A 22,117-nucleotide genomic window follows, 5' to 3' on the forward strand; every position below is an offset into this window, starting at 1 on the left:
TTGTAGTGTTGGATGCATTTGGATTGGTGATCTCGTGTGGAGCACTGACCTTCGGAGTTATACTCCTTTTGTAGTGTTGGATGCATTTATGACTTGCACCATGTTAGCTACTGACCTTCGGAGTTATACTCCTTTTGTAGTGTTGGATGCATTTATGACTTGCACCATGTTAGCTACTCCATCATTCCTATGGTGATAATGCTCTTATAATGTGACTGGGAAGGATGAGTTCTACTCTTAAAAAGTCCAACCTTTGTGGGGGGTGCAATATCCAGTCACAGTACCCTTGGAGGACTTACCTACGTGAGAGAAATCGTGACGGCCGTGGTTAGGGACATGGAGCTGAGTCCTAGTAACTCTTATGAGACGATTATTGTGAGCATGGCCATTATCGCTCCGACCCGCTTGCTCAATAAATGGATGCATATTATGTGTGATTTTGTTAATTTCTAATCAAGGGGCCTAATTCAAGGTCTAATCCATTATGCCTCTCAGATTGCGATAAATGTCACTAAGTAAATATTCAAAGCCAAAAGCTATCTTTGCCGAATTCATAATATGAGGTTGTCCGACCTATATTTTGTTACCATTATCATTGTTATTGTTATTATTATTCTTTTATTCCCCAGAACTCAATCTTTGGGGGGGGGGGGTTCTTTGGGGGGGGGGGGGTTGTTGGAATTAATTAAAAGTTCGAGTTTTTATGCAAATATGATATTTTGAGGGGTACATTTGCATAATGTTTATTCTTATCCTCTCATCTGTAATGCTTCATTATCCTCTCTTCTATAACACCTTCTCCATTTCCTCCGCTCTCTCCTCCTTTCTTTCTCCGAGCTTTTAAAAAAAATTGTGATGATTTCGCACTTTCCTTCTTTTCCTCCGAGAGAAAATCTCGTCAACGACAACGGTAATGTATGTGATCTCTCCGGCCTCATCAACGACAATAGAAAATTCACAGCAGCTATAAAAGGGGATCTCAGGGAACATGAAGAAGAGAAAAAAAACAGTGAGCAATTCCCAATCTCTCTCATAATTCTCTACAATATTTCGATTTTTGATTTTTATTTTAGGCAAATATCCATTGAGCAAGAGATTAAAGTTTCGTTGTAAACTTTGGTGCCGACTTTCTCGGGGGGGTCTTACTGCTAGGTGTAGTCGCATCAAATCATCTCTGCGAAGGCGGCGACTATTGTTCTAGGGCAGTGATCATACGATTACCCCTTTTAGGTCTGCATTTCTAACTTTCTGAATTTTTTTATTATTTTGTAGTGATTTTATTTCTAACAATATATGCAATTTCTCATTTAAACTTAGGTGCACATAGGCAAAAAAATGAAGTTAGTGCGAAACAATCAATTTATAGTTTGTTACATATAACTAGTTATATGCATGCAAATAAGGAAGTGATTTAAAGTCAATATCTGTTGGCCTTCTTGTTTTGATGATGTTTAACAAACAATTTACCACTAATGTTGTTTGTCTAGTATTTGTGTTTTCTTATTTATTATAGACAAACAACGTAGTTGGAGGAAGGATGGAATAGAGCTTCAATGATCATATCTAATGGAGGTTGGCGGAATAGTGGAGTGAAGCCTTGCAATTCAAAGTTAAAGATCAAGTTCAAGCTTCATCCGCCAGATTACCAAGTCAACCATATTGAAGACCAATCAAACTTGGGTAAATTAGTTTAGGGCTTATATTATGTGTGTTAATACTTCAAGCTCAATATCACACACACACACACGTTTGGTTTGGTTTATCATCGTTTTGGATTATAGACTTAACGACATTATTTTATATCTTTTATCAAGTTTATAAATCTATTGGAAAGTTTTCAAAACTTTGTTTAAACTCATTTTGTCAAGATCAAGCTTTTACAAGTCCATACTTATGTGATTTTGCAAAATAATGAGATTCCATAATTAGGAAATGCAAATTGGAAATTTCTTTTTTGTAACATGTTCAAAATCACATTTGCAAACATTTTCCAAAGTTTCATCAAGTTTGGAATTGATTTGTTACGTTTAATTGAATTTACAAAATCATGTTTTTCGTTCGTGCATGTTTTTACAAAACAGATGCGTTTTCACAAATGGGAAGTGATATTTAAGAAATTCTTTCTTTGAAATATTTATCTACATGTTTAAAAACTTTTCTCAAAATTTTACCATTTTTAGAGTTGATTTACTATGCCCAATTGATTTTATAAAATCGTGTATGTTAGCAGATGTTTAGAAACTGTATATCTGTGTTCAAACATTTATTTCTCTCAAATGAGAATGATTTTTCATAAATTCTTTCTCTAACATATTTTTATACATGTTTATAACCTTCCCTAAAAGTTTCATAATTTTTAGATTTGATTTACTATTTTTAATTGATTTTACAAAACTAGATACGTAAATTTCCAGAATGCTGAATTTAGGGGTATTTTGGTCTTTTCAGCCTATAACGGCTAGTAATGGCTAGTTTTTGATATTTTCGATTTTTGGGAGTTTGTGGCTGGTTTAAGAGGCTATAAAAAGTCCTCAACTTTCATTGTTTCTTATGGATGTTTAAGAGAGTTTTAAAAAGAGTTTTACAAGTTTGTTGAAGGGTTTTTAAGTTTGTTTCAAGAGTTTGTTTGTGAAGAAAATTCCACAAGAGATTGAGGAGATCATCTATTGAAGTTTGAGCTTCCAACTATTCTCCCTCCACCTCTTGATCTATTGAGAAGTTTTCTAAACTCTTATCTAGCTTTACATTTGCTTAGTTATTTGATTATCTTTCTTTAGCAAGTTTTTATATTGAGTTTAGATTTGATTATGTTATCTCATTGTTACACACACCCATATTGAGCTTATTGTATTTTCATATATAGTATATTTGGGTTGGTGAGAGTTGTAACAATTGAGTGTGAGCTTTCATTGTGTTCTCATCCATAGTAGAGAACAAACATTTATTATATTAAGCCTAATTGTGAGGATACACTTTGTAATACACTTGTACACCGAGAGGAGTGTGTGGTGAGAGTCGGGGATCGTCCCAAGAGGAGTGGCGTCGGTTGACGAACCTAGAGAGAGGTTATAACCGAGCACTTGAGGGAGACACGGCTAGGTCCAACACTTGTGAGGGTGTAGAGTGTGATTGCATAGTGTTTGTTGTGTGGGAGTTTTCGGTAAACTTGTAAACCGAGTGTGTAGAATTTCCAGCTTCCAAACCGGATTGTAATAGTGGATTTCTCCCCGGGAGTGGGGAGCGGAGACGTAGGACGGATGGTCCGAACTCCTTGATCATATTGCTTGTTTGAGTTTGGCTTAGCACACTTATATTTGTTCATCTTTATAGCCTTTCTCTCATTGTTTATTTCATCCACTATATCATTTGTTTATGTTACCCTTGTGTTTGCATATCCTTGCATATATCATATAGTATACCTCTTGGTGCTCTTTGATTTAAGGTCTAATCGCCTTGAGTTAAAGATCCAAGTTAGCTTATTGTGCTAATCTAATTTTGAGCTTTATTTGTATCTTGCTTGCCTTTTATATTATGGATATGCATGGTTTAGGTTATGCCATCAATATTGTTCCTAGATTAGATAATTTCCCCTATGCCCAATGGTGTGTTAGATTTAAACTTTTTGTTCAATCTAAACACTTTAATTTATGGGAAATTATAGATGATGATTATATTGTGCCCACTTTGGAGAAATCCAAATGGAATAAGAATGATCATCGTATGTTTACAATGAACAATATTTTGTTAGAATATTTGCTAAATGCTTTTAATTCATCTATGTCTAACAAGTTTGTTCATTTTGATAGTGCTTACAAACTTTGGAAATTTATAGAAGCACATCAAGGGGATTTGGAGGCGATCCAACAAGCTTTGGAGGATCCGACTTTAAGTTCATACAGAGCATCATGCACACGACCACTAGGCGATAGCCCTAGTGAGGTTTGCGCGTTCGAAACCATTAATGATTTACCTAATGATGAACTTGCTTGTGCTAGTGAAAAATTATTGCATGCCTTTAATAAATTGCATAAAGATTTTGTTGATTTATAATGCAAGCATGATAATTTAAAATCCGATCATGAGAAGCTAGTGTCCAAATTTGATGTCATTAAAAATGAAAATACTATGCTTAAAGAAAGCAATGACTTATTAAATTTGGAAAATGAAAATTTGATCTCATCTATTGCTAGCCTATCTCATGCTAAGATTAATGCCATGTTAGAAGTAGAGAACATAAAGAATGAGATACAGCTTCTTTTATAAATAACTATTTATGTTCTACTTCTAAAAGTGCATATGTGCCAAAAAAATGAAGACTTGGATCTTATGAAAAATAGTATTTCATCTTTAGATTCAACTTTGAGAACATGCATTAATAATCATAAGAAGCTTATGGATATGTACGTGTGCCAAGTCTAAGAAATCATCCACTCATTATGCACACATGTATAGCAAAACTTATAAGTGTTCTATATGCGGTCGTCAATGTCATTTAGCTAAGTTTTGTTATGATGCACACAAACATAAGAATTCTAATGCTCCTTGTTTATCTCATGTAGCTTCTTCATCTTGTACACTTACACATTCACATGCTCATTCTCACAAAGTTCATCATAAGCATGCTAGTGTGTTCAAGTGTGATCATTGTGGTCGTTTTGGTCATTTGACCGAATATTGTTTTGATTTGAAAAGAAAATCATGTTTGCCAAATGTATCTAGTAGACCACATGTTTTTAAATGTGATGTTTGTGGTAGGATTGGATATCTTGCTAAATTTTGTTTTGATTTACAAAATGCTTCAAATTTGCAATTTGTTCCAAAAAGACCACATTTGTTTAATGATGTTTCTCATTTGCAAAATAATTTTAAAAGAAAATCTTTATTTGCAAATGATTCCCGTGCACGAGCTAATGGTCCACAAAAACAAATGGATCTCTTTCATTGCACAAATTACAATCGGAAGGGTCATTTGAATGAATATTATTTTGACCATGTTAGTGCACCATATGTGTCCAAGAGGATTCATAACCCTAGGACTTTGAGCTTAAATGATAGGGATCATGTCCCTAAATTTTTTTGTACCAAGAGTTCTTGGGTACCAAAACAAATTTGATTTTTAAACCAAGAATTTTAATGTTTTTATCTTTCTTTTTCTTGGTTTTGAAAATTATGCTTTAAAATCTTTTGGTTATGAAAACAATTTTTCTTGTATCAAATCTTTTGTTTTCATGATTATTATTTTTGTTTTGATGAGAGGACTATGTTTATATAACCCTCCGGAGTTATTGGGTGTTTATTCCCAAACATTGTTTACCGGATGCTAAAATGATTATATGGGTTGGAACAAGCTCATGCTTATTGGTAGGGGGAGCTTTCGCTCTCTTAATTTTTTTGTCCCCTTTTTGATGTTGTCAAAGGGGGAGAAATATTGTGAGTATATTCTTTCTTGTTTATATGCATGTGAATTATAAATTATATATTCATTTCCTTCATGCATATATCTCTTTTTGTAAATTGTTTGTCATCATCAAAAAGGGGGAGATTGTTGGTCTTCTTGTTTTGATGATGTTTAACAAACAATTTACCACTAATGTTGTTTGTCTAGTATTTGTGTTTTCTTATTTATTATAGACAAATAACGTAGTTGGAGGATGGATGGAATAGAGCTTCAATGATCATATCCAATGGAGGTTGGCGGAATAGTGGAGTGAAGCCTTGCAATTCAAAGTTAAAGATCAAGTTCAAGCTTCATCCGCGAGATTACCAAGTCAACCATATTGAAGACCAATCAAACTTGGGTAAATTAGTTTAGGTCTTATATTATGTGTGTTAATACTTCAAGCTCAATATCACACACACACACACGTTTGGTTTGGTTTATCATCGTTTTGGATTATAGACTTAACGATATTATTTTATATCTTTTATCAAGTTTATAAATCTATTGGAAAGTTTTCAAAAGTTTGTTTAAACTCATTTTGTCAAGATCAAGCTTTTACAAGTCCATACTTATGTGATTTTGCAAAATAATAAGATTTCACAATTGGAAAATACAAATTGTAAAATTCTTTTTTGTAACATGTTCAAAATCATATTTTCAAACATTTTCCAAAGTTTTATCAAGTTTGAAATTGATTTGTTACGTTTAATTGAATTTACAAAATCATGTTTTTCGTTCGTGCATATTTTTACAAAACAGATGCGTTTTTACAAATGGGAAGCGATATTTAAGAAATTCTTTCTTTGAAATATTTATCTACATGTTTAGAAACTTTTATCAAAATTTTACCATTTTTGGAGTTGATTTACTGTACCCAATTGATTTTACAAAATCGTGTATGTTAGCAGATTTTCAGAAACTGTATATCTGTGTTCAAACATTTATTTCTCTCAAATGAGAAATTATTTTTCAGAAATTCTTTTTCTAACATATTATTCTACATGTTTAGAACCTTCTCTAAACGTTTCATAATTTTTGGAGTTGATTTACTATTTTTAAATGATTTTACAAAACCAGATACGTAAATTTCCAGAATGCTGAATTTAGGGGTATTTTGGTCTTTTCAGCCTATAACGGCTAGTAACGGCTAGTTTTTGATATTTTCGGTTTTTGGGAGTTTGTGGCTGGTTTAAGAGGCTATAAAAAGTCTTCAACTTTCATTGTTTTTTATGGATGTTTAAGAGAGTTTTAAAAAGAGTTTTACAAGTTTGTTGAAGGGTTTTTAAGTTTGTTTCAAGAGTTTGTTTGTGAAGATTGTAATACACTTGTACACCGAGAGAAGTGTGTGGTGAGAGACGGGGTCGAATCCAAGAGGAGTGGCGTCGGTTGACGTGCCTAGAGAGAGGTTATAACCGAGCACTTGAGGGAGACACGGCTAGGTCCAACACTTGTGAGGGTGTAGAGTGTGATTGTATAGTGTTTGTTGTGTGAGAGTTTTCGGTAAGCTTGTAAACCGAGTGTGTAGAAGTTCCAGCTTCCAAACCGGATTGTGATAGTGGATTTCTCCCCGGGAGTGGGGAGCGGAGACGTAGGACGGAAGGTCCGAACTCCGTGATCATATTGCTTGTTTGAGTTTGGCTTAGCACACTTATATTTGTTCATCTTTATAGCCTTTCTCTCATTGTTTATTTCATCCACTATATCATTTGTTTATGTTACCCTTGTGTTTGCATATCCTTGCATATATCATATAGTATACCTCTTTGCTAGGATATATCACCTTGTGTATATTGCATATTCTTGCACATAACTCTTTGTATATCTATCTTGCAAGAATATATTTGTTAATTAATTTTAATTGGCATAAAATCGGATTAGATTAGCATAAGACCCTAATCACCCCCCTTCTAGGGTCTAACAATATCTACCAACAACACACCATAATCGATAACATGAATCACGTGCATGTGAATGTGAAGAAAGATGAAGTGAAACCACAAATTACATGTCAAGCAACAAGTCATCATCAAATACAGCATATATAGATAGGGAAAATATGGACTTGTTAAGAAAATGCATTCTCATGTGCCATTTAGTAATATTATGCAAAGAAACATCTCAAATATATGTTGGCACATAGAAAGAAAAAGTGTTTATGATAAAGATAAAGAAAAAAATTATTTTGTTGAAAATAAAAAGAAAATGAAACAAAATTAAAATCAAACAAAAAGATAATGTACAAAGGGATTAAAGAAATTTCCCTTATTCTTACACAAATGAGAAGATTTACTAATCTTATCACTTGTGTAAGCTGAAAGTACCCTAGAGGGGGCGTGAATAGGATAGTTGCTAATCTAATCCGATATTGACGCCAAATTAAAACTAATGATGTAATATCCTAACTATATGATATACAATAAATTATATGCAAGGATAAACAATATGACAAAAGGCGATATAAACAAGAAGTACAAGATATGAATAGAAATAGTATGCCAAAGAAATAATTGCAAATACGCGATATGATCACTGAGTTCAGTCTAACACTCGACCTACGTCTCCGCTCCTCACCTCGAGGAGATCTCCACTATAACTCAAAATAACTACACAATATGGTTTTTAAAGATCACCGAAAACTTTTATAATACACATATTGTCAACCACACAACCCACACTCCTCTAAATGTAGGACTATCCATGTTACCTTCCTCAAGTGTTTGGATTTACAACATTACCTTAGGCTTTACTACCAACCCACTCCTCTTGGAATTAATCTCGGTCTCTCTCCAACCACTTCTCTAAGTGTTCTTGTGTATTGCAACGTGTTCTACAATAAGTGCAAGTAAAGATTTTGTTCTAAGGTGAGAACAAAATGTAAGCTCTCTCAATGAATCAACCCCACAACCGAAATATACAATATGTGAAATACTAAGGCTCAAGTGGGTGTATGAATAAACAATGAGTAAAAATAAAATATACTCAAATAAATCTAGCTTATATATATAAGAGCAAAAATATCAATTAGCTAGAGGAAGAGTTTAGAAAACTTCTTCAAACAAAGAGATGTAGAGATTTGAGGATGAACGCCTCAAAATCAAAATTGAAATTCTTCTCTTTGTGAAACTCTCTTCACATAAACAAAACACATTTGATATCTTAAAAACTTGCAGCAAAACACCCCAATAAAGTTATTAAGAACAAACAAGGCTTGAGGGCTTTTTATAGCCTCTCAAACAACCAAAAATAGAAACTAGACGTTACAGGAAAATGACCGTTGATTGGTCGACTGATATTCTTGATCAGTCGATTGATTTGTCTGTAAAAAGGAAGGCTGAAAAACTTATTCTTGTCGGTCGACTGGTGGAACCCATCGGTCGACCGGTAATCATGCACAGCAGATTCTTGACTTTTAAAAAACTAATTTTCTAAAATCAATTCAAAATAGTAAAATAATTCTAAAATCAGTAAAATTTAGGGAAACATTTATACACATGAAAATAAACATGTTAGAAGAGAAATTTTTAAAATATAATTTCCCATTTGTGAAAACTTGTTGTTTTGCAAAACGTTCAAGAATACTAACTCGTTAAAAACTTGATTTTGATGGAATCCTTTCAAACAAGTTCTGATATTCATTTTAATAGATTGATAGACTTTAGAAAAGATGTAAAATAGTATTATTTAGTCTATAATTCAAAAACCATGTTAACTCACAAAAGGATGTATAAGCAACAAATATGAAACAAATGTGTGTATATATGATTTGAACTTTAAGCATGAACACATAAAGTATAAAACTAAACTACTATACCCAAGCTAAAAGTCTTCATTTGAGCTCGATCTTGGACAATCATCACCTTGGTAGTAGAGATGAAGCATGCTCTTGTATTTGATTTGAATTATGATGGCTTCATTTCAATTTTTGCCAAACTCCAAGAATATCATCGTTAAAGCTCAAGTCTAACCAACCTTCAACCTGGATGGATATTGGAGGAAAACACAAATACTAAAAAATATCATTAGGAATTTTTTGTAAATTATCAAAACTAGATTAGACAATAGGCTCATAAACATGAGACCAAACATAAGCATCACATATTTTTCTAACAAATCTATGCTTGTATAATTAGAATATTTTTGGAACATATCAGCAACTTCTTGTCCTACATCCAAATATTTTACACTTATAGAATAATTTTTTTTTAGAAAATATGAAGTGACAATATTTACATCTATTAATCTGTAACGCAATTGAACCTATTTCAAAAATAACTAATGTTACAATGAGTAAGTTTAGAAAATGAATAGATGTATCTCTCTCGCATTCTCTACTAATGGATATGAGATTATCATTAAACCCTCAACATGTAAAACATTAAAGAGATTAAGATAAGTATATATTATCATTTTTATCATGTATTTATTTTAGTTGTTAATCTTAAAGATCACATACACATTTCTTCTTGATCAGGCTATAGAACAGAATTATGTTTCCTATTTCATGCTTTGAGCAACCTAATCAAGATGTTGCATTACTCCTTAGCCTAGCTACCTGCACACCTACGATGAAAGAGACAATATGTGATTTATGTATCCAGATAGGTCCACTTTGATTAGGAATGACCCTCTTGGGTACCCAAATGTGCTTTACAAATTTTGTTTAATATTGTAGGTGACATGACATTAGATGTCCTATTCTACCACACAAAGTGCAAGTAGTAGATGAGTATTAGAGCTAGGAGCAGAGAAAGACAAATTGTTCTTTATCATAAAAGAGGGTTTCGAAACCCTTCTTCTTCAGAGAATATGAATATCCTAATCCACGTTTTACTTTAGCAAAATGTTGATTACAAAGGACTATGTTTAAGCATTTAAAGCCCAAAGAAGAAAACATTTATGGCCATTTCTGATTTAAAAATTTTGTGTTATAGTAATTTATTTTCTAAAAATAAGGTAGTATGACGAGTTTCAACTTCTTTTGTTCATTGGACAATTCAAATGAAAGATTATTTAACCAAGCAAGAAAATCATCATTTTCACATTTTAACACATTTACTTTCTCAGTTAATTCTCCATTCATCTCTCTATATATGGAACACTATAAGCTATCAAAAGAAGATGTGTTCAAGCTTGCATTGTTAGGAGCATTTAACTCTAAAATAAATTTCTCTAATTTCTCAAGCAAAATTTTGTTATCTTGCTTTAGATTTGAATATTCCTTTTTCAAAGAGCTATATTTTTCAACATGTTTTTCAAAATAACCTGATATTTCACCATACTTATCATATAAATCATCATATGAAGGGTATACTTTATTATCAGAGTTCTTGTCCTCAGAATTATCCAAAAATCTATCGTCGTTTTCTCGTTATTGCTCGAGCTACCCTCCAACTTCTCTTCATCGCTCGAGATGTCTCATGTTATTTTAATACTCTTGCTCCTTTCATTTTTCTCCTTCTTGTTCAAGGTACATTTGTTTCTTAGATGGTCCAATTTCCTGCTTTGACAAAGCACTAGCTCAATACCACTACTTTTATTTATTCTTACCTCAGGAAAGTAATGATTCCTCTTGCTCAAGAACTTTTGACCATCTTTGAATTTAAGAAAGAATCTGAATCCTTTTATGATATGACTCATTCCATCATCACTCTCATCTTCTAAACTTGGAACTCGACTTTCTTAGCTTTTAGAGCTAAATATTTCCTTTTCGGAGCATCCTCAATTTGCTCATCTCACTCTCTCATTCTTGTCTCATGTGTAATGAGATTACCTATAAGATTTTTAAGTGCCATGTTAGATATATCATGTGATTTTTCAATGGCAGTTACATTTGCATCTCATTCATGAGGGAGAAATCGGAGAATTTTGTGAATGAGTTCGTCCTTCTAATACTCTTTTCTAAGTGCTCTCATCTTGTGCACTACATTAGTGAATTTGGTGAACATTTCTTGAATCATCTCTGAAGACTTCATTTCGAAGTTCTCGTACTTGCTTGCTAGCATAACAAGCTTGGCCTCTTTTACCTGAGACGTTCCCATGTGTGACTTCCAGCGTTTGCTAAATTTCCTGTGCAGTCACACATCCAAAAACACAACTAAATTATTCAGGAAGTAAAGAATAATAAAAAGCATTCATTACTTTTGCATTTAGAGTTATTGGTTGCGGTCTACTATCCAAAGGTTTGATCGTGATAGTTCCCGCTACATTATCTTAGTTAGATCATGATATCCTGAATCTATAATATTTCAAACCTCGTAGTTCGTAGACAAAAGGAAGACTCTCATTCTATCTTATCAATAGGTTAAATTTGTCCAGACAAATAACGGAGGTTGTGTAATGGTGTGACCTTCTGGAAAAGAAGTTAAGGAACCTGGACTAGCCATCTATCCTTGGAATTTTAAGCCTAATTAGGGGTATTTGTGCTCTAATACCACAGTTAGTATTTGAGATGCAAGCCTAAAGGGGTGGTGAACATGATTGCTTACTATTTTTTGAATATCACAGATAGCACAGCAGAATAAAATAACAATTCAAACACAATAAGCAATAATAAAATAGAAGATAAACTATAACTAGAACACACAAGATTTTATAGCGGTCCAAATAATAATCCTACATCCATTCTTTCTTCTCGTGATCTAGCTTCCTCACTATGTGAAGCATCACCTGAATCACACACCGATTCAGTAAGTTTAATAAGATTGCACCCTAGATAACCCTGATCTAGTTGTCTACACTCAACTCTTCACACATGAGTAACTCTAACCCTAGCTAATGTCTAATCCTCAAGTCACCCCGGCTTGAATACGCCATAAACCCTCAATTCACCCTGGCTTGAATGCTTTATAAAAGTAAGTTTAAAACAAAGTAACAGATATCAATTAAGAACAACTAGAAATGTCCTACAGCCCTTTTTGATTGAGATCATTCTCCAAATGATTGATTCTAGAAATCTAGAAGACTAATGATGATTTTGATGTCCAAGGGAGGCACTTCTCGAAGGTTGACTATTGATGATGAATAATAAAGTTAAAGATGCTTTTTGAGAAGCCTAAGCAATATCATTTCTCCTAAGAATAGATTCTCTCTCCTCTCTCTCTGTCCACCCCCTATAGTTGAATCCCCCCCCCCCCCCTCCCCTCTTCTGCTTCTCTCTCAAATAGGTCAAGTCTCCTCTTTTGCTCTATAATTTCTCCTCAGTTGAAAACACACCTCCCCCCCCCTCCCCTCCCCCTTCCCCTCAGCCGCTTTCTCTCTCAAAAATAGGTCAAGAACATCTATGACTTTTTCTTTCTCAAAAATGAGCCAATAACATCTATGAAAAATGAAGGAGAGAAGCCCTATACACAGCTACAATGAATGTCTAAGATTCAATCTTGAAATTTGAGAATCAATGCTCAGTCATCAATAATTGTGATCACTCATTGATAATCCTTTGATCATTGATGATGGCAAATGGTCATTGATGACTAGAAAGCATCTGGATTATTCTGTCATCAATGGCTACTTCAATCATCAATGAGGCTTGTATTATTGATGATTAATGTTGATCATCGATGAGTGTCTTTCCAGTCTGCTAATGATTGTCTTGACTCTGTTTCGCTGAAAGATTCATATCTCGAGTTTTACACCTCCAAATCGAATTATGTTTATTTCTATAAATTCATGACAAAGAGGCAGAAAGAGGCAGACACTCATATATGCTCTTAGCTTCTAATATTTTTCTAGACTTAACTATAATTAACTTTTGTTTTGCTCTTTTCACTTCCGAATTTGATTTTAACTTTTTATAACATGTGTATAATATCTTAAAGACATGTTACACCAATATGAAGAATTGTTATTCATAAAACTAAGTCAATTATACAAACATGGTCTTAGCATAGCCTTTCATTCTTGAGGGGACAGAGATCCAACCCATAGGAGATAAATACGATGGTTGACGGGAAATAAAACTGTCCCACGAAGTGAAATTTCTAATTTTAGTGTGTTTTAGCATCTAACTAGTCCAAAATGATACTTGTATTTTCATTTCAGAGAAAGAAACTGCAATGTTTGATGCAGACAATTTGATTACAGCAAATGCTATAAGTATTAATATTAATTATAAAGTTAATGTTAGGCTTAGCTGCATTTAAATACCTAATAGTTTATCCTACTTTGCACTTATACACCCTCACTTGTTTCTTTATATACCCTAAAATTTTTAAGAATTGTATTTATATTCCCTCACTTGTTTTTTGCAACACTTATGTACCCTAAGTGTTTTGAAATGCACACTTAAGTACCCTAGAGTTTTTAAAAGTTGCACTTAAATTCCCTCAGTTGCAAAAATTTTCCCATGAAAATTAATACTCACATGCTAATTTAGGACTTGTTAACCCTTTATTTTTGTTAAACTTATTGTTAAAACTACTGTAATTCTATTTTTAACTTTAATTTAAAATAGGATGTGAATATGTCTAACATAACAAACATTAAGAGCTTATAATATTCTAAACTTTGCATGTGAACTGTCACACGAGAATCTTTGAGGAAAAATTCTCGCACTTGAATAACTGATGGTATTTAAGTACTACGAAAAATAAGTGAATGTATATAAATACAAGTTTTTAAAAAATACCTGTAGGGTATCTAAGTGCTACAGAAAACAAAAGGGAATATAAGTGCAAAGTAGGAGAAACTATAGGGTATTTGAGTACAATTATGCCTAGACAGTGTATCAAGTTAGCGTACATCAAGTCAAAAGATATAAATCATTTTACAGTTACAAATAAATAAAAAACTTGATTTGCAATTAAAACACATTTTGTGTAACAAAATACGCAAATCCAACAACTTCTGCAAACAAAATGCTTTATTTGGATTTAAGATATAATTTCTACACTAAAAATCAAGATTTCCAAACAACCAATTTCATATTAATTTCCAGCAACAAAAACACGTGCAAATCAATATATGATCGAACAGGAGGCGACTCTCAAAAGAGGCAAATAAAGTTCTATTTGACACAGATGCTCGCCTCAACAGATACCGCACTCAGTTTACTTCTACTGGTCCGGAAAAGTGTTTTTTTTTTTCTTTCCCCGGCTTCATGAAAACATGGGTTAACTAACCACCACCTTCACTGCTAAATAAATATTACCCAAAAAAATGTCAAAAGCTCCCACACAGGAACAATAAACAAGAAGCAGAAAACAAAGTAAACCATGTGGTGCTATCAGGAGCCGAATTTAACATTTATTTACAATAAAGGCTCCATATTCTTGAGCTCAACTGCTGTTGACTGGCGCAGGGCTCCTAGAACAAGCCATCAGAGATTCAACCCCTGCAAGAATTTTGTAGATGAGATCAACCCGAGAATGTTACATCTGAAGTACAAAGTCAAGGAGATTAATAGCATTCTGAAATAGGAACAAGGAAACAGAGTCCAAATAGTGAAAACAACAAAGATTTGAGTAATTTCTCTCATGAAACTGAAAAGATAGACGATTAATTTATCTATCAACAAAAGGTACAGTTGGTAGAGTAAATATGAGTGAATCATCCGCCAACTAAAATAGTCAAGCTGGTGACACAACAAACTGGAATTAAAAGAAACTGGAATCAGGAAGAGATGAGCGATGGATAAACAAAGAGTCAGATTAATTAATCAGTCTTGCTTTCGGCTAAAAATAATGAGAAACTGGAACCAGAAGAGGTGAACATTTTTTTTCAGTTAGCCAAATTTCTCAGATAGCCTTCTGCTGATACTGGCTAATCGTTTTCCTTTGTCAATAAACAACAGCCTTCAATCAGGAATAGATAAACAAATGTACTAAGGACTATAGAGACAAGGGGAGGGAGGTGAGTGATGGACCGGAATAATAAAAAGATCCGTGCTCCAAGTACCCTAACTTTGGGAAAACGTGATCATGCCAGAAAGAATTTTCGTGTATTGTAAATTTTAAATGCTAGAAATATGCAAACGATATGCCAATTCCACAGCCATGCTATTTACGTCCGGATTCACTGGTTCTTATATACCCTTTATGTATTTATCAAGTAAAATCCCTTCTACGTAAAATTAAAAAAGAAAAAAAAAGGAACACACAACATCCCTGATTCCCTAAGCATGTCATCTACTCACTTATACCCCAGGTTGCAAAGTATGCCTTACAAAGAGCGTCAGGTAATTCTATGTGTAGTTGGTTTCAAATTGAAGTGGAAAAAGGAAATCCATGATATCATGACCAGAACTGTGCTAATAAATGAAGGGTAATTGTTATGAAACCCCTTCACATCAGTTTATCATGAAACCGTGTAACGTTATTTTCTTTATTATAACTCTCCCAGTTGTTACAAAAACTGTTAAAATCCATTTAATTTTTACCATTTTCCCTAAAATACCCCTCAATAAAGCTTTCCTTCTTCCTCAAACTATTGGAAAACCTTTCTCCTTCTATGTGTAGTTGGTTTCAAATTGAAGTGGAAAAAGGAAATCCATAATATCATAACCAGAACTGTGCTAATAAATGAACGGTAATTGTTATGAAACCCCTTCACATTTGACAGCTTATCATGAAACCCCGTAACGATGTTTTCTTTATTACAACTCTCCTGTTGTTACAAAAACCGTTGAAACCCATTCAATTTTTACCATTTTCCCTAAAATACCCTTCGGTAAAGCTTACCTTCTTCCTCAAACTATTGGAAAACCTTTCTCCTTTTCCTTCACATCAAACCCAAGTAACAACGACCATTAACAAAGAGAAAATTAATCTCTTCAACCTTTTGATCCCACGGGCCCATGAGCCCATTCGAACGGTGTAAGCCGTGGAACCTACTAAGAGCAACTCATTGTTAGGCTCAATCCACTTGCAAAAGGTGCTAGTACTAGTTGCACTTAAACCTTTTGACTTTCACTACATAAACCATTCAAAGCCCTTTAGTGTTCATAATGTGGTACTATTTGGGGTATCATATCCAAGGTTTTAAATATCGGCCGATAATCCGATATTATCCCCGAGTTATCGGTTTTGAGAGCTTTCCGATAGGATAAGTTAGAATTTAAATCGGTTATCTTTTTTTAGGGTTTATCGGCGATAAAGATGATTATCAGCCGATATTAGCAACTCTAAAATCAGAATTATCGGGCCACACTATTAGGTTGTGATTTTGGGTAATGGACGGTTTTTGAGTGAACTTGAAACCCGACACGACCCGTTCTTTACAATAAAACTTAAATTCGATTAAGTAGCCCTAATCCTCTGTTCTCTCTCCCCTCATTTGTGCGGTTGTGCCCACTGCCCTAATCCTCTGACTCTGTTACTCTTTGGACTCCGTCGACCTTGACGCTCGCCTCCGCCGACTTCAACGCTCGCCTCCGCTCTTCTTTGGATTCCGTTGACCTCAACGCTATCAACTTCGACGCTGCTCTCTCATCAACATTAACTTCATCGACTTGACGACTTCGACTGATGTTGTGCTCTCTCCATCGACGTCATCATCAACTGATCTGATTGACTCGACGACGTTGAACGACGCTGAGCTCCCCATCGATGCCGAGCTCTCTCCATCGACGCCATCATCAACTGTGACTTCGAAAGTTTGACTTGGACTCTCCATTGACGCCACGCCCTCAACAAAACTTCTGAAGTTGTAGTAACAAATAATATTCACCATTTAGTTGGTTTTTTCTCTAGTTATTTAGTGAAGGTTGAGAGAATGAAAGAGTGGAGTATGGTTAGATTACAATTTAGGGTATTATATTATATATACACAACATACGGTATATCACTCCGATAAATACTACTTATCCCCGATATATCCCCGATTTCCGCTATCCGATAAGGATTTTGGCCGTCCGATAAATCCCCGATAACTGATATTTAAAACCTTGATCATATCCCCCCACCTTTAATACGCGACGTCCTCATTGCGGCATGACAACTATCACATCTCGGTATCACCGCCATGCGATGTTGACCCTAGAGGCGGCTCCCACTGCATTCATGCAGTGTAACACTCGGTCTCATATAACATTTAGCTCCACACTTCCGGCCAGCTCACTGCTCCAATATCATTTGTCATGCTCCAAGCCCGCGAGCTTGTTAGCATAGTGGGAGCCTTGGAATACTGGAAGCAACTCATTGTTCGGCTCAATCCACTGCCAAAGGGTGCTAGCCTAGGATACCCGGGTACAGGTTTAAGGCTATCATACTCACCCCGTTTAGAGTACAAGTACACGTGTGATTCGTGGTGGACACAGCTAGTTCTACTCCAACCAATTTACACACAGAGATAGAGTTGAGAATTGGGTTTATTTGGTCATCGGCTAAAAAGTGAATTGTTTTTTGAACCCGATAACCCAAACCCAAACATAAAACTTTAAAAGAATGCCAACCGTATCCTCATCTATATGAAAACACCCGATTCCTTCCTGACTCTTTCCTTTTCGCTTCAGAAGTCACCTAACCCAAAACCTCTTCTTCGAAACCTCGCTCCGACAACTATCTAATTCCTTCCGTTTCAATTCTCCAGCGATCTGTGGTGGAGATAGAGCATTTGAAAAGATTCCAACAAAAATATGGTAAGTTTCTAAGACTTAGGGTCTTTTTAGGCTTTTCTAATTTCACATCTAATTTGTTATAAAATGACGACTATTGAGATCTATTGTTATTTTTGGTATTTAATATACAACTTAATATTTTTATACAATGTTTCTCTGCAATTTGATATCTAACTAAAAATTCAATTTGGGGTTTTTCATTTAAGCGGATTTTCTGAAAATATTTCTTTGCAACCTTGAATCTATTATTTTTGAAGTACTGAAGCAAAGAGATGCATGAGTAAGAATCATCTTATTGTCTTCTAAATTGTCATCTTTACAATATTGAATCTATTATTTTTGAGGTACTGAAGCAAAGAGATGCATGAGTAAGAATCTTCTTGTTGTCTTCTAAATTGTTACATTTCTTAAGTAGTGATCTTTTTTCGTCTTTTTTTCTATATATGGTCCTTTGTTATTTAATAATTGTTGGGAATAGATAACAAGGGTATATATATAATTATATGTGTGTGTATTAGCCATCTGCATACCCTAGTTTTTACAAAATTGTCGTGTCCCGTACATATACCTGTGTCTGTATCCTTACCCGCACACATGCAACATAAACGCTAGCACTAGTTTCTCTTGAGCCCTTTGATTTTCACTATTTAAACCATTCAAAGCCCTATAGTTTTCCTAATGTGGGACTATTTGGGGTATTACAATCACCCCACCTTTAATACGCAACGTCCTCATCGCGGCAATGACGACTAACACATCCCAGTCTCACCGTCGGGCGATGTGGATACCAGAAATGGCTCCTATGTTTCATAGAGGCTAGATGTGGCTCTAACCGCACTCACGCGGTGTAGCTCTTAGTTTCGTATAGCATTTAGCTCCACATTTTCGGCTAGCTAACTGCTTCGATACCATTCGTTATATGCCCCAAGCCCGCAAAGCCTATTGGGGCAGTATGGCTCAATCTACTGTCAAAAGGTTCTAGCACTAGTTGCTCTTGAACCCTTTGGACTTTCACTTTAAACCATTCAAAGTTCTTTAGTTTTCTCGACGTGTATTTGGGGAATCACCATTTTAGCCTTAGTGTAACTTTTAGATTCTAATTTATGTCTTGTCTTTGGGAGAAAAGGAAAGTATATTAAGGGCTTATTTGGTTAATTTCTTAAAAACCATCGAAAGATTATTTCCAAGAAAAAAACACAAACAATCACAGAGGGACCCACATTTCCTCCTTTTTAACCCATATACATCCCAAACTGTCTGAAATGGTTTTCCTATTTTTTTGGACCTAACGCATCTATTTACATCTCTAAGCCTGGATCCCGAATGTACTCTTTTCTTGTTTCTTTTGTTTCAACCAAACAAAGAAAGAATAGTCTTATCGGATATCAATTTCGCTATAACACTTTTCCTGAGTTTTTTGCCAACAAAACAGGCCCTAAGAGGAGGAAGAAGAGGATAGTTTTAAAAAATAAGTGGATTTTAACAGTTCTTTTAACAGCACGGTGTTTTTTAATGAAAAAAACATAATGGAGTTTCATAATAAGCTGTAAATCTAAAGGAGGTTTCATAATAATTATCCATAAATGAAGATGTATAAAAATGTCATGCAAAGCCAAACTAACGAAAAGAAATCACCAAAACACTACTTCAAGAAAGGACTAGCAATTAAACATTTTCATTGATGAACTTATAATATTTTTGAAGCGCACTTAGCCAGTCATGCATTCACCAGTGAATTTACTTGATCAATCCAAGATATAGCTGCTCATCAAAAGATGATATCCTCTTCAACATGCATTCTAAATCAATTTGCTAAAAATCAGATCCCTCTTCCGAATTAATTGCATTTATGCACAGAAATGCCACTCATACGAATACTAAGCATTTTCAATTTTTTAGGATGCAAGTTGCTTTTCCTTCAAATTTTCCACAAGTGATTTTCGCTTTAAATAAAACCAAGCATTTGTATATCCATAACCAAGTAACAGGAACAATTCATCTGTTGTATATGAATATCTATTAGGTATACAATTTGGAATTTTCATTGTATGATTAAACATGTATTGAATAATATTACCATATTACCAATCACTATTGTCAAGCTCCAGTCTGATCCTTACCAGTACCATCAGTGACAAAGAGAGAGGGAATGCAATGGATTAAGACTAAAAAGGCAAATGTGAATGGCATTAAGCACAAAAGCTAATCTTTCGTATGCTGGTTAATGGGTTAATAGGATGAAACAATCTGGTCACAAGTCTGTGCCTATTGCTCCAAAGAAAACCAGCCAAGAGGGTCATGTCAGATCGAACAACCTGATGCAGCCCAAAGAACCTAATTCGGGTTCTTAGGCAAAGAAAAATAGTGTTCGCAGTGCCTGGATAGACACCCATATTGTAACACTGATTTCTTAATATAGTTCAAGCCATGATCATGGGATTCAAGGTTTCATAATCAGGATCTGTAATATATTGGCAGATTGATTGACCAGCTCTAAATTAAAATGATTATTCTAGATGGCCATCATCTTCTAAAATCATGTCTTTAGCTGGAATAAACAGTGAACGTCACATGAAAATAAGCTTCTATGAGATAAGAAAAGCTCCAATTTTAGCCCATCATACTGTGGCAACTGATAGATCACAGCCAAATGCTTAAACCAGGAACCTATCCTTTAAACATGGAAGCTTGGCCAAATGAACGTGACATTAATTATACAGTAGGATACGATGATAGAAATGGAGGATAACACCTAGTCAAGAAAGGAAGAGAACAATTAATAGGATCTGTTTAGTGGCAAACATATTCAAAAAATAATAATAAACCAGGTTACTCTAGTTCCGGATGGCAAATAGCCTAGTAGTCCAAGTCATCAGAATGACCATTAAAGCCTTAAAGGTAAGGATCTATGGAATTGGTTTAGGGAGATACTTCATACTTCCCTTGAAATACATATGAATTAACAAGCTTAAAGACCAATTCAATAGACAAGGGTGTGGAAAGATTGAACATACAAGTAATTCTTTTGAAATAATAGATGTTGGAGGAAGGCAACAAGTCAAAGTTAATTAAGCAACAAAACTAGCAAACTTTAATATAGCTTGCACAGCAGAAACAGTGCTTGACGTGATTCTTAAAATTCACGAGAGCTAAACCTTGCCATACTGCTTGCTGGAATAGAAGAATTTACTAATTATGCAGTAAAATTGATTACAAATAGTGAATACAAGGTGAAACTTAGCACATTAGCACTGAAGAAGAACAACAGATTTGTAATTGATCCCATATTTTGAGCCAGCCACAAGACTATTTGTCTTCCATTCAGCTATAGATAGTTGCACTGTGTCAAATATCCGATATAACAGCCAATATATCCTTACATAATATTTGCTATAAAACGATATGGTCACAATATTCCTTACCATTTTTTTGTCAAATTTTGGGCGATATCAAGGTTTTAAATATCGGATATCAGGGAAATATCGGATGGCCAAAATCCATATCGGATTGCGGATATCGGGGAAATATCGGGGATATGTGGTAAATATCGGAATGCCATAATGAATGTTTGCATACATAGTATAATGCATTAAAATGTAATCTCAACATCTTTAATAAAATTTAAGCATACAAAATATGAATAATATTTATTTAGGATCACTAATCAACCTTCTCAAACAAACAAAAGTGCAAAGCAACGTTGCAACATTCGATCTGCTTTTTTAGGGCAAAATGTCATTTGATATAATGGGGAAATCTTGATATCTTGCCCAAAAATTCCAAACACTGTATATTATTTTGCAACAAGCTATATAAAAAGATATATTGGTCCACATATCGGCTAATATATCGACGATATCGGGGATTTATCACTCAAAATAGCCAAAAAGCGGTAAAAGATATTTAAAGACCATATCAGTTGCGGCAAGCCCTGTAAAAGGATATATCGGGCCATGTCGGGGATATTTAAAACAATGGGCGATATATCCACACTATTGACGATATCAAATGATATGTTGGCGGATATGTCTTTTTATATGACTTGAAGCAAAACAATATAGATCTGCAAAAATTTTCATGTTTTTTAGAAAAAATTCCAGCCTCAGGAAGTTTTATAGTAGGTTCTT

The 22,117-nt window shown here is 34.4% G+C and overlaps 1 protein-coding gene across 2 annotated transcripts in view; it reads right to left on the bottom strand.

Annotated features, from left to right (window-relative positions):
* Positions 14,340–22,117, bottom strand: part of LOC109828818 — a 10,917-nt gene continuing 3,139 nt past the window's right edge. The window contains exon 2 of one of the 2 annotated variants that reach the window (XM_020395761.1): positions 14,340–14,768. In XM_020395761.1, coding sequence (XP_020251350.1) covers positions 14,713–14,768 — 56 coding nt within the window. In that variant the 3' untranslated portion in view covers positions 14,340–14,712. Of the gene's footprint in view, positions 14,812–22,117 lie in introns of both variants that reach the window. The other variant, XM_020395762.1, reaches the window with a different exon arrangement.

This window comes from Asparagus officinalis, chromosome 1, assembly GCF_001876935.1.
Source record: "Asparagus officinalis chromosome 1, Aspof.V1, whole genome shotgun sequence".
Classification (NCBI taxonomy): Eukaryota; Viridiplantae; Streptophyta; class Magnoliopsida; order Asparagales; family Asparagaceae; genus Asparagus; species Asparagus officinalis.